Below are 15,480 nucleotides of genomic sequence, written 5' to 3'. Positions count from 1 at the left end.
CTAATTATTCCGTTTACCAAAAGTCTACAACACTATTTAAATGGCTTTCTGTATGGATGACCAATCTGGATGATCAACAACCGGAACATCTTCATATTCTGACGGTACCGCTTCTGAGTTGGGATCGCTATTCGATTGATTAACTGGTTCTACACTTATGTTCAATTCATTCAATATATGTTGTGACTTTTTCTGTATATATCCACTTCTTACAATAGACGTGTTTCTTAATTCGTTATATCTTTTTACCAGTCTCTGAATTTGATCAATGGAGCAGAACTCTTCGTTCTCTAGATAAATCTGTTTTAGCCTTGACGTTATCAACTTGATTGCACTGTCCAAAGGTTTCAAGTCGTTCCAGATATCATGTAGATGTGAAGTCAGCGGATCTTCGCATTGTAAAAGTCTTAAAATTCTCGTTTTGAATTGTACAATTTCTTTTAAAAGTGCCTTTGTATTGTTTATTCTTTCATTCAATAGTTGATTTAGCTCATATTGTCTGCTAATTTCATCAAGTTTCATCCGTACAGAATCGTCCGTCTGTTTACGAGAAGCAACATTTGCCAAGATTATATTTTCTTGGTGCAGAAGTCTGAATTTTCCTTCCTCTACTAAATCAGATGGTATCGAAAGGATGTTACGCAACACATAGAGTTCTAGTTTGTCAAAGTTCTTGTCCACAGAGTTTTCCAATAAAGACTCTAATTTTGCAGTACCAACTTTTATCTCGTCTGAAAAATCCTTTCCATCAATATTACCCCTTTGTATCAGGTATTTTTCCATTGCATTCGTACATTTATACATTATTTCATTTACCGCATTGATGATGTCATCTACTAACGAAATTGGCGGATATCCTAAATGTTCCGTCAATATAGACGTCCTTTCCATCGTTGGTGTCGTCATATTGTACCTGACTGGCCTATTTTAGGTGTGCACCTTGTACAATAAGGTTTCGTGTATCCTAACTTCGATATTCAGTTTATCTTGACCTGTATTTTTACAAAGTTTAAGATCATTGTTGGTTATTATTTGTTTGTTTGTCTCTCTTCCTTTATTTGTTTATATCTCTAAAATTACTGATACATAGTTAGATGGTCCTTCGAAAAAAAAAAAAAAAATGAATAAGAGACAGCGAGATGAGCTATCAAGACATAGAAAAACAATAGGTTTCCAATGACAAGAGAAATTTTATGAGTTTTTAAGATATATATACATATACATACATGTGAGGTATTTTAGTGTATACTCATTAGTAGAATGAAGGGTTGAAAAGGTAGAAACATATTTAATAGTAGTTGTTTAAAAGAAAGGAAAAAAAAATCTATCAAAAGAAGTGATTGATCTTAGAACTTCCAATATACTATCTCAGTCACTATCACTAGAATCACTTTCACTAGAGTCTTTTTCGTAAACTATCTCGTCTCCATTGTCTTCCTTAACAACTGAAAGTTCGAGTTCTTTATGCGAGTCTGTATTTTCTTTGGAAACTTCATCGTCGAATACAATCTTCTTATTGGAAACAACAGGTAGGTTCTCTACGTCAGAATGAGATGCTCTAGCAGAGTCAGCAAGCAAAGTACCTTCTAAAGAAACCATTCTTCCAGCAGTATAGACGTTTTTTACCTTGAATTTTAGTTTCCCTCCTAGTTGTTGACCGTTACCATCTATCCAGTGGCCCAAGGATTGGAACTTTTTGTCCTCTATAGAGTCTTCACCATCATTTCCGGTGGTTTCCTCGTTGTGGATGAATGTCCAGTCGTTTGGGATACTGTTTTTTTTGATACTGGCGTTGAAAGCATCATGTACTAGCAGACCGATATGCGATGCAGATTGGATGAAGATCCACCCTTCGATAATGTCACCAACCTGAGGTTGCCACACAATGAAATCGGCATGACACCACGTGAAAGCAAATGGTGTATCAGGAGTAAGCTTCATAAGCTTCTCATCTTCTTCGTTGACCTCTTCACCAACGATACGTAAGTTTTCAAAACCCAAAATCACACCTCCAATATCCGCATTATATTTCATCACCATCCCATTAAGATGTTGTCTCATAATACCATCCTTTGGCAACTGTTGGTAGATAGGTGCTAGAGAAACATACATCGAAACAGGGACCTTCACTATACATTTAGAGCATCCATCTTCTTCATCAATAGGATTTCTGTTTGGCTGCTTAAATCTCTTAATTAGACGTAGCGCCTTTACTTCTTCGGCGGATCTTTTCATGGTTTCTTACCTATTGCCGACTCTTTGTTGCTCACCAGTTTGACGTAGTTTGGTATGAACTACAATGTTCCATACCTTTGTTTAAAGACGGTTTGTTTAACTTACTTCATCGCATCGCATCGCATCTCTGCTCCAAAGTAGATGAAAAATTATAAAAAAGAAAAGAAAGTCACGTGTTACGTTAAAAATGATTTCTGAATTGGATATGTCTCGTAGTGGAGTACAGGTGTAACGCCAAAGGTCAGCAAATCCTTGGCGCTGTGGTGATGCAGACAAATACAACTATGTATATAATACTATAATGTCTTGAGTAATAATAGTACATATTAAAAGCCGTAAACCGGACTAATTAATTACATGGTTATAATAAAGAAATACCGTAAAAGAAATCAGTAGTCAATATCACCAACAATACACCAAAACCAACCTAAAATTAACGCAAGCGTCTAAAGGTGGGTGGTTTTTTGAAATTAATATCAGCAGTCCATATTGTATTAAGCACATATAATGGTTTTTATGATGAAAATTGCATCAACATTTCAAATTCCTGGTCAGAGAAAAGAAGCGAAAGTTTATCAGTATCAGGCTCTAAATCTATTGGATTTCTAGGAGTACTGTTTGGATTTGATGACGTTCCAGAGGTAATATCTGAGGTATTTCCATACGGTGCAGGGAAGTGGTTACTGTTTCTAGGCATATCAATATTGGTATTAAAAATGGTGTCTGAGTCGCTGTTGATGATAGTGGAGTTTGTGTTGTTTTTATTAAGTGCAGACGAATCCACTGTTCCGTGATTTATCGAATTCGTCACTAACTCTGGTGGGATGTGGTGATTTTGTTGCATAGAACTACCGTAATTCTGTGAATTTTGCGCTTGTACTTGCGCTTGTCCTTGAAGCTGATAATTATCCTGTCTTTGTAATCCTGAACTTGATTGTATATGTTGAGTGGGGGCATAGTTATGAGTCTGAACGTGGCCATTTTCAACATTACTATTAGTTTGTGATACTGTATCTTTTTGCGTTTTCGAGACCGTGACCTTGTTATTGGCTACAGATCTGTACATTTCTTGTACCCTGTAAACCATATATAGCCAATTCTTGGTGACTGGACATGTGTGTTCTCTAGATTTGAGAATTTTCAACATGACTTTAAAACAATGGGAAAGGCTTTTACCACTTTTTCTATTATAATATGAAGAGTCAGGATCCATAAAGGGGAAGTTCGTGCCGTAATTACACTGAATTGCACAAACAAAAGCACAGAAAGAAAAGAATGGGGAGGATTCTGTTAAGTTTATATCATCTCCGATGGTGTTAGAGTCCAAGCCAGTTCTGTTTCTGGTTATTTTCGATTCCGTTTCGAAAATAACTTCTAGAATTTCACATAATTCACGTAAAGCTGAGAAGCATTTACGTGACATGTCAACCCAATATTCTGGGTATGGAGGTTTCGGTAGGTAGGGTGGCTCTGTAGGTCCGCAAATCCCTTGCTCTTTAGATGGTAAGAAAGGAAAGTATTCTCTAACACAAAAGATTATGGTCAAACAATAAAGACAATTGATTGTTGCTATTATGAATATCCTTTTCGTCTGTTGTTTACGCTGATTTGCATAATCTATGTTTGGCCATTTCCATTCGTTGGGTAGTACACTCCAAAATTCCTCGACTTCTTTTGTAATTCTACCAACTGTTGAGTTTTCTAAATCCCAAGGTACTTCATTTGGCTTCTTGGCACGTCCACCTTGCATCATATATTCATTGATCAGACCCCATAGCGAGTAACTCTTCAAGAAAACTGAGCGTTCATTTTGAAAGATCAACAATGGATTTTCTCTGTAAAATGAATTGAAAGATGCGATGGTGACTCTACTCTTTAGTTGTAAATCGTTGGCCGCTGCTATCCGAGCTTGTGATTCCAAAAATGAAGGTTTAGTGTGTACATCTGCCGAGAAAGGACCTTCGTTGTAATTATTCCTATTCGCCGATAAGTTCGACGAGGGAGTTCCAATGTTATCAAATTGAAGACCGAAGAAGTAAGAATCTGGTAAAGGGAGTTCGACATCTTCGTAGTTGTTTATCATGAAGCAACGATTTTCACCAGTAGATATGATTCTGTCCAAGCAAAAAGCTGACCAAAAGGTCCTGTTCCGAAGTTCGTTTAGCAATGGGCTCTGTTTACACTTCTGCTGGAATCTTTCATCAAATTGTAGGGCCTGGACCAATCTAGAGCCACATCCGTGTAACATCCAGGCCGAGAAGTAGTCATTATGGCCCCATTTGACACACGAGAGTAATATTAGAGCCTGACATATCTCGATGTCTGGTTTTTTTAAGAATAGCATATTACTGAAGATGGCATCCAAGGCCAATTTTTCGTACAAGCTATTTTTCACCTGGAATGAATTTACACCAAGCCACTTATCGTCTGCGTTAAACTCGGTTTTAGCGTCCGAATATTTGAAAGGTGTGAAGAATGAGCATACGCCTAATAATGCACCTAAAAGGATTGGGTTAACATCCGCTAGTCGGGTGTCAATGGACGGAATGTGAAAGAAGTGACACTCTGGGAAACAAGTTTCGACTCTTTTGACCGCCAGGATGATGTGTGTCTTCGGGGTGGATGCTACGAGTTCCTGAATGGACGAAAAGACTGGAGCTCTTGCATTATTTTTCAGCGACTGGTACTGTAGCATTTCATTATTAATACGTGGGAGCACTCCTGGAATGAAGATAGCGTCCATAGGAGGAGGTGCATGAGGATTGGTAGTAGTATTGGAAGATGTGGCGGCGGCTGAAGTTGGTGTTGCGGTCCCATGAATAGGTGGTGCCATTCCATTAGAAGCACTGCTGGGCACAGAGAAAGTTTGAGGTTGCGCATGAGGCGGGGTCCCATAGTTACTATGTGCACCCTGCGGAAGGTGAACAGCCTGTAACTGTTGAGCATGACCCGTATCCTGCTCCAACTTTACTATGTCCGATGCCAGCATCTTCTTATTCTTCTTTTTCGCCGGTAATCCACCCTTCTGGACCTTTTTGTCAGCTGCGCCACGAGCCTTCTTTACCGCTTTCTTCTCTGCTTTCTTCTCTGCCTTCTTCTCAACAGTTTTCATCCATGCTTCAGGAAAAGTTAAAACACATTGGTCTGCACATCCTTTATGCACGCAATATTTACATGGAGCAGACCCATCATTGACACACCGTATCTTCTGATGTCGACATCGACTACATGCCAGCACACATCTCATTCTGGTCTAGCACTTCTCTTGTGTGTGTGTGTGTGCTATATTTATTACTTTGCCGTCTTTCTTTGTCCTTAGCAGTAGCTAAGATGAGTGAATCAAGTTAAACTAGAAATCTCCCTCGATATCGTCGCTATACGTCTCGATACGAAATGACAATCCCTCTATTATCCCTCTCTCGATTCCTACAGCCACTGGCTCATGAAATGTTAGTTTCTTGGTATGCTTTTTGCCTTTTTGTACTGCTTTAATGCGAAAACATACGTAACGTACATATATACGATTTTATTATATATTATATATTATATATTATATATATATATTGTGTGTGGTACTATTATAAACCTTCTTTTTTTTTTTATAGTTTTTGCCCTTCGCAACATTATTTGTGTGTGTGTGGATTCTTTTCTTTTCAATCCAGCCCAGACCGAAAGAGTATAACATCATACTGAAGTAACATTGAACAAACCAGGGCAGCAACCTGGCCAGGCCAGTTGGTAAACAGATCAATGAACTCGACTCGGTGGACAAAAAAATTCCTCTGGAGACGCTAGACCAGTGGTGCGACTTACCTCCATCCACTTGTGATAACGTCTCTGCTGTCACTTCTGGCTCTAGCTCTAGCCTATAGTTCGACACGGCACAGTATTATCTAGAGTTTATGTAGTATTATGTGGTAGTATGTAGCAGCAGCATGAGCTAATTTTTTTCTTCTTCTTCTTCTTCTTTTACACGTCACTGCCGCTCGTAACCGTGAATTGCCGAATTCCTGGTTTGGTGAATTCTCAAGCAAAAAACTTACTTACTACTGCTGCCTGATAAAAATTCTTACGAAAAGTCATTGTGTATTCTTCTTTTTTTTTATGCTAGAGGTTTTTCTACCCCTGATTCGCCATTCTCTGCGCCTATGTGGTTTTTTTGCCTTGATCAGCCATTATCCAGCATAATGGACCCATTTTCAGGACATATATGCAGAGCAGGCTTTTCGAGCCGTCAGAAATACTGAAAGCAGCAAGTATGCTGCTGCATGTGAAAAAGTAAACAAGAATGAGAAGAGGAAGAAAAAAATTACAAGACTACAAAGCAGATGGAAAAAAAAAAAAAAAAAAGTTAGGCCTTTTTGAGCCAAGCTCAAGCGTGGCCAGTAGAAACACGTAGAAACCTGGCAGTGGCAGTGGCAGCGGCTGAAAGTTAGTAGTAAGTAAGCTTTTTCTGACATGCATGGTCTTGATTGATTGACTGTTTGTTTTTTAGTTGTTTTTTTTTTTTTTTTCATTTCGTTTTTCTATAGTTTTTGTTTTTCTCCGCCCATTATTAAACCGGGCTTACTTGTTGTACCTTGCAGCCTACCGAAATATGCTTACATGCATAGAAAGGCCAAGGTCTTCTTCCCGCGCGGTCTTGGAGGGACATAACTCGAAGAGAAAAACAAAAACAAAAACAAAAAAAATACACTAGAAAATTTAAAGTACATCTAAAGAATGGATGTGCATTATGCCTGACGTAATCTACGCGCCATTTCGACGATCACTGTGAACTCTTGCCATGTGATGGAGGATACAAACGCCTCGCACACCGAGGCGCCGCCCTTGAAGAAGGAAGACCCGAAACAGACCACGGGCGTCAGAATTCCGGTGGCTGAGAAAAGGAAGAGAAGGTGCAACACAAGCGTCACAGAAGGAACGTCTTCGATACCTTCGTCCTGGAGCAGTTTTAGGAGCTCGTCAGAGGAACCAATCGGAGCATTGACCCCTAAAGATCGTCCTTTTTCTACCATCCTGTCCAAAAACGCGGGGTCTCTGAGAACGCTGACATAAGCCTCTACCAAAGCTATTGTTGCACTTGTATACTCTAACTGCTTTGCATTGTTAGTCGATTTTTCTATCTTGTCCGTTTGGAACTGTAAGTACCGTAACAACATGGTAGGTAATCGGCCGAAACGTTGCGTTTCTGCGACGGTCAAGCCTGCCACTAGTTCAATTGTATTGGCAAGTCGCGATTTCACATCATAGGTATGTTGCGGTAGTGTTCTATTAATACGTTCCAAACAGTCGAGAATGGTTCCCTTTTGCTCCGGGGCTGCATTTCTTTTCTGTTCCGCTTCCATATCCTGTTCCACGCTAAACGTAACCATCTTCGATACTATCTTCCCAATATCGTCAAAAGTGGGTAACGCTTGCAACAGTCCAATTACATCGACGACCCGTTGCATTTTGCTAATTTCCACTAAGTGTGTATGCTGGGGAGCTTTTTCTTTGAGCGAGGTGCCAGTTATTGTTGTTGGCGCTGCATGTAAAGTGCACATTAGTTGCACTATAGAAAAGAGCAAGCTCAAAAGTCCAATGGGCTGCATCTTGTATGTCTTGGTAGTAATTATGGTTTTAATGTGGCAATAAGACTGCCTTTGCCCTGTAGCAACAGGCTAACCTCAAGACGTAACTACATATTCCAAGTGGAATCGTGTTATAGGTAAATAAAGATTGTGGCACACTAAATCGTCGGTCTAGCTCATCGGACTTTTCTGACGCTTGACAACAAAAAACCGGTACCTAACTATATGCATAATAAATAAATTGCAGAAAAAAAAAAAAAAAAAAATTAAGTAGGATCAATCAACGGTTCAATCTAAAATTGAAAACCTATCTGAGTGACGGATGCAGAAAGTTTAAAAAAGGCGAAAGTTGTTTCCTCTCAGAGGTTCGAACCGAGGAGACAACCTCAAGTCGACAACACATTTTTATATATCCCCCTTTTAACGCCAAATGGAATACCATAACCCGAAAACGCCCGTCTCGAGAAGAGGCAACCCCTGATAGCCAGCTAGCTGGCTATCTGGCTACTAAAAGATGTCTAGTCTAGGTCCCAAAAAAAAAAAAAAAAAAAAAAATTCCCACTACGATTTTCGCCCTACATTGTTACAACGCATCGCTAGTACGGCATGGCATCTTGAAGGTTTTTGTCCATAATAGATTACAAGATAACAAACAAACTTGTATGTAATGTATAAAATACAAAGCACGCTGAATAAACAAAGAAGGTCCCAATTATTGACTCTCTCAACGGTCTAGTGGTCTATAGAGACCCAAGAGGTGAGCTATTCATACCTCAATACGCTTTCAAATATTACTTACTTTTTACGCTCTCTCTTTTCTGGTCTGGTACAGAACCACCTACTGTGCCTATAACTCGAAACCTTGGATCAATGTCACTCGAACAAATACTTAACGATATAGGCCAGAACCTATTTCTGCCCAGTGAGATTCTTCGATCTGGAAGCAAGCTTACAGTGAAATATAAATACGTCGGTGATGCGTATATGCAGTCATGTGGATGCATTGTGTCAGAACAACTTGCCAAAGAAGTCGAAAACTTGTCTGAAGATTGCCCAGTGTGCCACGCAACAGGTGTGCGAGGCATTGGTCCTATCCAACCACTACGGCATCTTTATGATCAGCTACGATTCTATCAAAGTAATACGCTATCAAACGACGATATAATAATTGAGCAGAATGCGACACCAATGGGAGTTCAACGAACTCGACGTCCCTCGGACAAATCTCATTCATTGCTCTCATTGTTCCTTCAGGTTGCCACTAAAGTTGCCACTGATGATGAATCGCTCGAAAAGAAGCCCTCGAGTTTCTCAAAGGAAAGTAGCGATGCACAAGCTTCCTCCAGAATATCAATGGATGAACAAGCCCTGGTAGATTCAATGTCATTAGACAATATATCGAACTCAAAGACGTTACCAATTCAGGACAATAGTGGCTCTGTAATGGAGCCTCCCCAATTCCCTATATCAACATCCACCCTTTCATCAGAGTACAACGAAGAAAAGGAGTTTTATTTTGCGAAATGTTTCCCCATGTACAGAAAACGTTCTCAATTCAGTACACATTCCAAATTCTTGCGCACTAAATCCAAACTTTTCATTAATAATTCTATTTCGCCGGACTGCACTAAGTTTGCACTTATTACACCAAATAAATGGGAGGTCTTTTCTATACCGTATGCCAACTCCGGCTCCAAATCAAAAGAACCAGCTTTATTATTTTGCGGTAACAGCGCTGGAGAATACGGACCGAATTTCGAATCCCTTTCTATGCCCACAAATCTTATGTCATTAAAGCCTATATACAACGAATCTTGGGACGCATCAACAATGAGGACTACAAGGAAAAAAACAAGAGATAATAGCGCAGAAACAGCACTCGCCCAATGGGAGCATATATATTGCAAATTAAGCAATAGGCTCTTGGTAGTGGCAGGTACTCGAGGCATTTTTAGAGTCTTTGATTTAGAAAAAGGAGGTGAACCAATTTACACCTATTGCTCTTCATTCCCAATTCGTTCGGTGGACATCAACCCGATAACATCTACGATATCATGTGGTATCACCGGTAGAGATAGAACCACCGGTGCAGAACAAGCACTATTGTTGCTTCATAGGATTGAATTTGATAAAACTAGCCAAAATTGGCTGTTTCCACAACCAATTACCATTACTCTCCCTTATCGTGACCCGATACATACGCTTCAGTTTTCCTCGGATGGAAAATATTTATCATGCTCAACTGCTTTGGAATCAAGGTTCCTTGTTATATCATTGAGAAAAATTAATGAACCTAGACTTGTGATGAAATCTTTACGTCTATTGGACACTTCTCTCGAATCTGAAGGTATAACTGACACCAAGCTATTCCCAGGAAACCCTAATTTAATGTGTGTCACATCTGTTGCCTTCAATGCACCGCCAATAGTCATAAATACTAAAATTGAATCAATGAATGGGGTACAAAGTGTTGCTCAGCCAACAATGCTACTCCGTCTAAACGAATTGGGATCAAAAATCCACAAATGTGAAGTATCTCCAAGAAATGATTCAATTGCTTTCCTTGATAGGAATGGAACAGTATATATGTTATTTGCGCCTACGATGATGGATAATGAAAAAAGGCGAATTCTCACCGTCGATATGGTTTCAAATGCATATCGAATGAGAGAAGCTGCCTCAATGAGATTCAGTAGCGATGGTCACACACTATACATTTTGGATAGAAAAGGAATACTATATGTCGAGGATTTCGCATATGCTTTACCTCAACACCCAGAAGTAACAAAATGCAAGCAGATAAACTAAAATGTTTTAATAAATAATCTATTTACAGTAATTGATGGAATATCTCATCATTCTCGTTAATCTCATCGTAAAATTTATAAAACGGCTGTCCAACAAGTTGTGGTATATCTGATTCAATAATTACACCTTTGTCAACTTTTATGGTAATGTCATTGCATGTAACAGAAAATTTTGGACCAGATAGGAATTGCCATTTTTCACTTTTCAATACATCCATTGCTTCCTCTATTTCAGGAAGAGAACTGTTTTCATCGCAATAAAACATCGGTATTTCTGGATCCTCATGTAATACCCTAAATTCATTGGTGACGATGGAACAAAAGTGATCAATAGAGGAAACAACTTTCCCGCCAATATTACTCACTTTAGATCTAACACTCTCTACACTGTTGCATGACCATTCAACATTGGCAATGGCATCAGGCTTCAAAAGACCTCTAAACTCATCCAAATTAGAGTTAATAAGCATTGTACCATGATGATAAGCCTTTCCTCTTCCTATCTTGAAGGCACTTCCGCTTATTTTGAATCCTTTATACGTTAAGTCACCACGTTCATTCAAATTGATATCATCGTTGTTCAACCATTTTACTAATTGCTGGTTAAAGAATTCTCTGCGGAAGCTCTCTCTTGTCGTGAGATAAGAGTAGTTAACGTTTCCCAGGTCATGAACCACAGCTCCACCTCCAGAATGGCGTCTCAAGAAATGATACCCTCTGTCTTTAACATTTCTTAGGTATAGCTCTTTCCATGGGTTCTGGTTTTTACCAATAACTACACATTTATCATTTGTGTAGAACAGAAGTCTCTGGTTTCCGCTCTTACGCTCATTCACAGGTGTGTGACGGAAAACATAGTCTTCTAACGCAAGGTTGAAGTAAGGATTTGTTGAAGTGCTCCTTATGAGGAATCTGCCATCCGATTTAACTTTAGTTTCGAGTTCAGCTGGTGTAAGTACGTCTACGGAATAAAGTGACCTTAATTCTTCATTCAACTCATCAAGTTCAGATTTACTTGTATTGGAATCATTTATTTGCTTACTTGGGTTAGGGTTTGTAAATAGTTCCGTATAGTAGTTATTCAATTCTTTGTACTTGTCGTCAGTTTCATCGATTTCAAATGGTATTTGGCCACTTGGAGAACTGTAAAACCTCGCACGCCCAAGAAAAAGTTTCCCTGATGCAATATTAAGTGGTCGTAAAATTAGCTTTATCATCAGTGATTCATGTAAATGGAGAGCCACCGAACATAGCCAATAAGTTTTTCCTTTTTCTGAACAACTTGACGAGATTTAATTCTTTACTTCGAGGTTATTAACTTGTATTATAGGCGCATCGCATTGAAATGAAAAATATTGAAAAGATCTTCTGTAATTGCAGAAGAAAACATATAACGGAGAATATATGCACAGCAAAGAAGAATATATATCAGTTTGAACTTTCTTATACTTCATTTCTAATACGTTAAGGAATCTATATTAAAAATGGATCGCGTTCAACCTTTCATAGAGGAGTGCTTATTCACAAAATGCTTTGATAACCCTAACAAACCAATTGATGAGAATCGGTTAACACAAACCCTCTTCTTAATGCCAACCGATGGTGGGGTTGCAACAAAACTTAGAAAGAAAAACAAGCTTCAGTTGATTCCATCTACAAGCGGGGGAGGGGCTCCAGAATTTAAGCAGGATAACTACAGAAGTGTAAACAAGAATTCAAGGGTTATATTGAAGGAGTATTTCAATAAATGTAATCATGCTTCAAGGAAAGCTAAAAACATTGCCCACTCCTTGAAAATTACGAATAGGGATCAGATCTCAAAGATACTACAAGAAAAGCACTCTGATATATGGAGCAATTTACCGCAATATGACACATTTCAAGCGATGTTTGAAGATATATGGTGTCCTTACATTAGAGAATTGTTAAATATTCCTCAGAATCATAAGGTCGGTAACGCTCTAAATATCAACGCTCAACAAACACTATTGAAACTTTCAATGGCAGATTATAATGGCTGTAAAATAAGAGTTTCCAAGTCTAAAAACCATTGTCTTATTGGCATAGAAGGTATTGTTATATGGGATGCCCAAAAATCATTCATTATAGTAACAAAAGGCAAAATAACTGATGAGCTAAAAAGTATACCGAAAAAGGGTACAACATTTGAATTCGAAATACCTGTAAATGAAGAAGAGGCATTATCATATACTATATTAGGAGACAGATTCAAATATAGGAGTGTTGATAGAGCAGGAAGAAAGTTCAAAAGTCGTCGTTGCGATGATTTATTATTTTACGTTAACGGTAAATAAGCTATTTATTATCAATTTTAGCTTCTAATATATCTCGTATCTGTTTTTCTAAGACATTACTATTCAATGATACATCTAGTAAGTTTTCAATATCGACTTCAGCAGTATTCAATGACTTAAAACCATCTTTAAAAAGTTGCCCCTCTAAAAGCGCTGTTGTTGTACCTCTATTCTTAAACACCAAAGATTCATCCTCTTGAACTTTTGATCGTACCAGCTTCTTCACTTGCTCCCTAATGAATTGCTCCAGGTTCATGTCATCCTTTAAATTCTGGGATAGTATTTCATTCTTCATTTTATCCAAATGGCCTTCTTTCTTAAAGGCATCAGCTAAATCTTTGGCAGGATCCAAAGATTCATTTTGAGATTTTTCCAAATTGCTCATACTATATATGTAGACAAAATAATCTCTTGAAGGGTTATCTCTTTGTTCGCGAAATTTGTCTATCTTATTTGTGTGTGCGTTTATTTAATTTACAAGTATTCTAAGTTTTCCTCATTTCTTGTCTTTTCAGTAATTATAAGAAAGAATTAACTACAAATAAAGTGTACAGATGTCACTAAGACTAGGATTTGGTATATGTATATGTATATGCAACGTGTTGCTGGTAAATATGCTCTCAGAAGATAAATATACATGGGGTCTCGTAATAAGGAAATCTTACATTGGTTTGATTACAGATTATTAGTGAATAAATCAGATTCGGAATTGAATGAGAAAACAATAGCGTTAAGAAAATGGACTAACAAGAGACTTAAAAGTGATCGATCTACATTTTCAGAAGCTCTTCTAGGAATAACAAGAAATTTCCTGCGAAACTTTCTTCATTACTTGGAAAAAGACTCCAATGAATTGGATACGAAACTTGATATTAATTCTTTTAATGGTTTTATTCTTCGCATTAAAATGCGTTTAAGCAAGCTACAAAAATTATTTGTAGTGTTAGAACAATTATATGACAAAGAAAACATTCATATTCAGCATCATTCAATTGGAATACAATTAATGATATCATTTTTGGGGCATAAATATTATCGACATTTATATGAAATTATCAGTTGCCAACTAAAAAAAACCATCGATACAGTGCAAACACCAGATAACCGATTGATCACTCTCTGCCAATATTTTTCGGACATTGGTTTTGACGCCAACTACAGAAATATGGTTGATGCTTCTTGGATACCAAAAGAAAATCCCCCTCCATCAAGATTTATTTTAGAAATTCTAAAAAAGCTTGTAATGTCGTTTGACATATCAAAATCTATTCTAGAGCCCCCTGTTTATCCAGAGGAGAGGCTTTATCTTTATATGGAACATCTCAATAATTTGGTTATATCCATTTACCCAGAAGAATGTTTTTCCATCTGTAGAATGGCATATTTGGAGACATTTGCTAATCTATCTTTCTATAAGTCTTTGGTCCTGGCAAGCCTTAGTGCTGTTAATATAACCAAAAAATATGATAAAAAATCCGAACGAATAATACAAGAAGAACCTTTTTCTTCTAGTCAACTTGCTAATGCAAATTTAGAGATTACAACTAGGTGGCTTCATAAATTAATGAAGGAAAATAAAAACCAACATGATCTTATATTACGCATGTTATTTCTTCTAACCCAAGAAAAAGATTATCAATATCAAATAATGAAAAACTATCAATTTGTTCTAAGAAATAGCGATGTCCCAAGATTTATGAAGTTATTAGTAAGGCATATTCTTCTATTTCATCCGACGCTTAAGCTCACTGTTGTTTCAGAACAAGATTCTAGTCAGGTAACAAATAGTATATTGCATGAAAAAGAATGGATAGAACGTATTTCATGCTTTCTACAAAATTACCACTTAATGCAACCTTTTGTGAATACATTTTTTGAGCAATATATTTTAAAGAACTTAATAAAAGGAACTATTACTTTGGAATCAATCAAATCAGCTTTAACAAACAATTCTTTCAGTACTACACAATTACAACGTTTTTATTCCATACTAAAGCATAACCATAGTACTTTAAACAAGACCAAAAAGTTAATCATAAATTCTGCAACGACAGTCACACAATATACCTCAGGTGTGAGTTTGAATAGTTGTATTTCTTTACCAGAATACCTATTTCCAAGCATCTCTATGAAAGAGTCAGTAGACCTTCCATTTAGCATACCTAGCAAATGGCTTGTTTCGCCCTCACATGATATGTCACTTTTGGGCGTTCCAGTGAAATTTCAAAATCAGCCTCATCTCCAGAGGGTACTAGTTAAGCCTTGGAACTTAGAGAAAACAGATGTGCTTTTAGATTTAAATTTGTTTCACGCCATAATATTAGATACTTTTTTCAATGAGCGTCCCGAATGGTTGCTATCGGATATGATCAAAGGTCTTGAAGTAAAGAATGTATCGGTTTTCAGGCATTATCTATCATCATTAGTGAATCATGGAATATTGATTCAAAGTAATGATAGCTGCTATTCCCTTAATTTAAAATTTGAACCAAACGCTAAACTTCTAAAGAAAGGAATCATCATTGTTCCTTGAGTTGTCTTGCTGATGCA

The 15,480-nt window shown here is 37.6% G+C and overlaps 9 protein-coding genes across 9 annotated transcripts; 3 read left to right on the top strand and 6 right to left on the bottom strand.

Moving 5' to 3' along the window:
• Positions 1-36: 36 nt before the first annotated feature.
• MTW1 (MIND complex subunit MTW1) lies at positions 37-906 on the bottom strand (the record flags this gene model as incomplete). The annotated part of the gene is made up of 1 exon (XM_022820073.1): positions 37-906. One exon carries the CDS (start codon positions 904-906, stop codon positions 37-39), a length of 870 nt encoding a protein of 289 aa, XP_022676573.1.
• A 462-nt stretch (positions 907-1,368) lies between these two features.
• On the bottom strand, positions 1,369-2,235 carry RPA43 (DNA-directed RNA polymerase I subunit RPA43; the record flags this gene model as incomplete). Its single annotated transcript, XM_022820072.1, has 1 exon — positions 1,369-2,235. One exon carries the CDS (start codon positions 2,233-2,235, stop codon positions 1,369-1,371), a length of 867 nt encoding a protein of 288 aa, XP_022676572.1.
• A 514-nt stretch (positions 2,236-2,749) lies between these two features.
• Positions 2,750-5,482, bottom strand: KLMA_50098 (fungal specific transcription factor domain-containing protein; the record flags this gene model as incomplete). Its single annotated transcript, XM_022820071.1, has 1 exon — positions 2,750-5,482. The coding sequence occupies one exon, from the start codon at positions 5,480-5,482 to the stop codon at positions 2,750-2,752; it is 2,733 nt and encodes a 910-aa protein (XP_022676571.1).
• Positions 5,483-6,968: 1,486 nt separating this feature from the next.
• KLMA_50097 (uncharacterized protein) lies at positions 6,969-7,829 on the bottom strand (the record flags this gene model as incomplete). Its single annotated transcript, XM_022820070.1, has 1 exon — positions 6,969-7,829. The coding sequence occupies one exon, from the start codon at positions 7,827-7,829 to the stop codon at positions 6,969-6,971; it is 861 nt and encodes a 286-aa protein (XP_022676570.1).
• Positions 7,830-8,678: 849 nt separating this feature from the next.
• On the top strand, positions 8,679-10,616 carry PTR3 (Ptr3p; the record flags this gene model as incomplete). The annotated part of the gene is made up of 1 exon (XM_022820069.1): positions 8,679-10,616. One exon carries the CDS (start codon positions 8,679-8,681, stop codon positions 10,614-10,616), a length of 1,938 nt encoding a protein of 645 aa, XP_022676569.1.
• Positions 10,617-10,638: 22 nt separating this feature from the next.
• AIM22 (putative lipoate--protein ligase) lies at positions 10,639-11,832 on the bottom strand (the record flags this gene model as incomplete). Its single annotated transcript, XM_022820068.1, has 1 exon — positions 10,639-11,832. The coding sequence occupies one exon, from the start codon at positions 11,830-11,832 to the stop codon at positions 10,639-10,641; it is 1,194 nt and encodes a 397-aa protein (XP_022676568.1).
• Positions 11,833-12,099: 267 nt separating this feature from the next.
• On the top strand, positions 12,100-12,930 carry POP4 (RNase P/RNase MRP complex subunit; the record flags this gene model as incomplete). Its single annotated transcript, XM_022820067.1, has 1 exon — positions 12,100-12,930. The coding sequence occupies one exon, from the start codon at positions 12,100-12,102 to the stop codon at positions 12,928-12,930; it is 831 nt and encodes a 276-aa protein (XP_022676567.1).
• Position 12,931: 1 nt separating this feature from the next.
• Positions 12,932-13,315, bottom strand: SHG1 (Shg1p; the record flags this gene model as incomplete). The annotated part of the gene is made up of 1 exon (XM_022820066.1): positions 12,932-13,315. The coding sequence occupies one exon, from the start codon at positions 13,313-13,315 to the stop codon at positions 12,932-12,934; it is 384 nt and encodes a 127-aa protein (XP_022676566.1).
• A 252-nt stretch (positions 13,316-13,567) lies between these two features.
• Positions 13,568-15,463, top strand: KLMA_50092 (uncharacterized protein; the record flags this gene model as incomplete). Its single annotated transcript, XM_022820065.1, has 1 exon — positions 13,568-15,463. One exon carries the CDS (start codon positions 13,568-13,570, stop codon positions 15,461-15,463), a length of 1,896 nt encoding a protein of 631 aa, XP_022676565.1.
• Positions 15,464-15,480: the final 17 nt, after the last annotated feature.

This window comes from Kluyveromyces marxianus, chromosome 5, assembly GCF_001417885.1.
Source record: "Kluyveromyces marxianus DMKU3-1042 DNA, complete genome, chromosome 5".
In the NCBI taxonomy this organism is placed as follows: Eukaryota; Fungi; Ascomycota; class Saccharomycetes; order Saccharomycetales; family Saccharomycetaceae; genus Kluyveromyces; species Kluyveromyces marxianus.
Note: the sequence above shows the minus strand (reverse complement) of the source record. Positions and strands in the feature narration are given on the sequence as shown.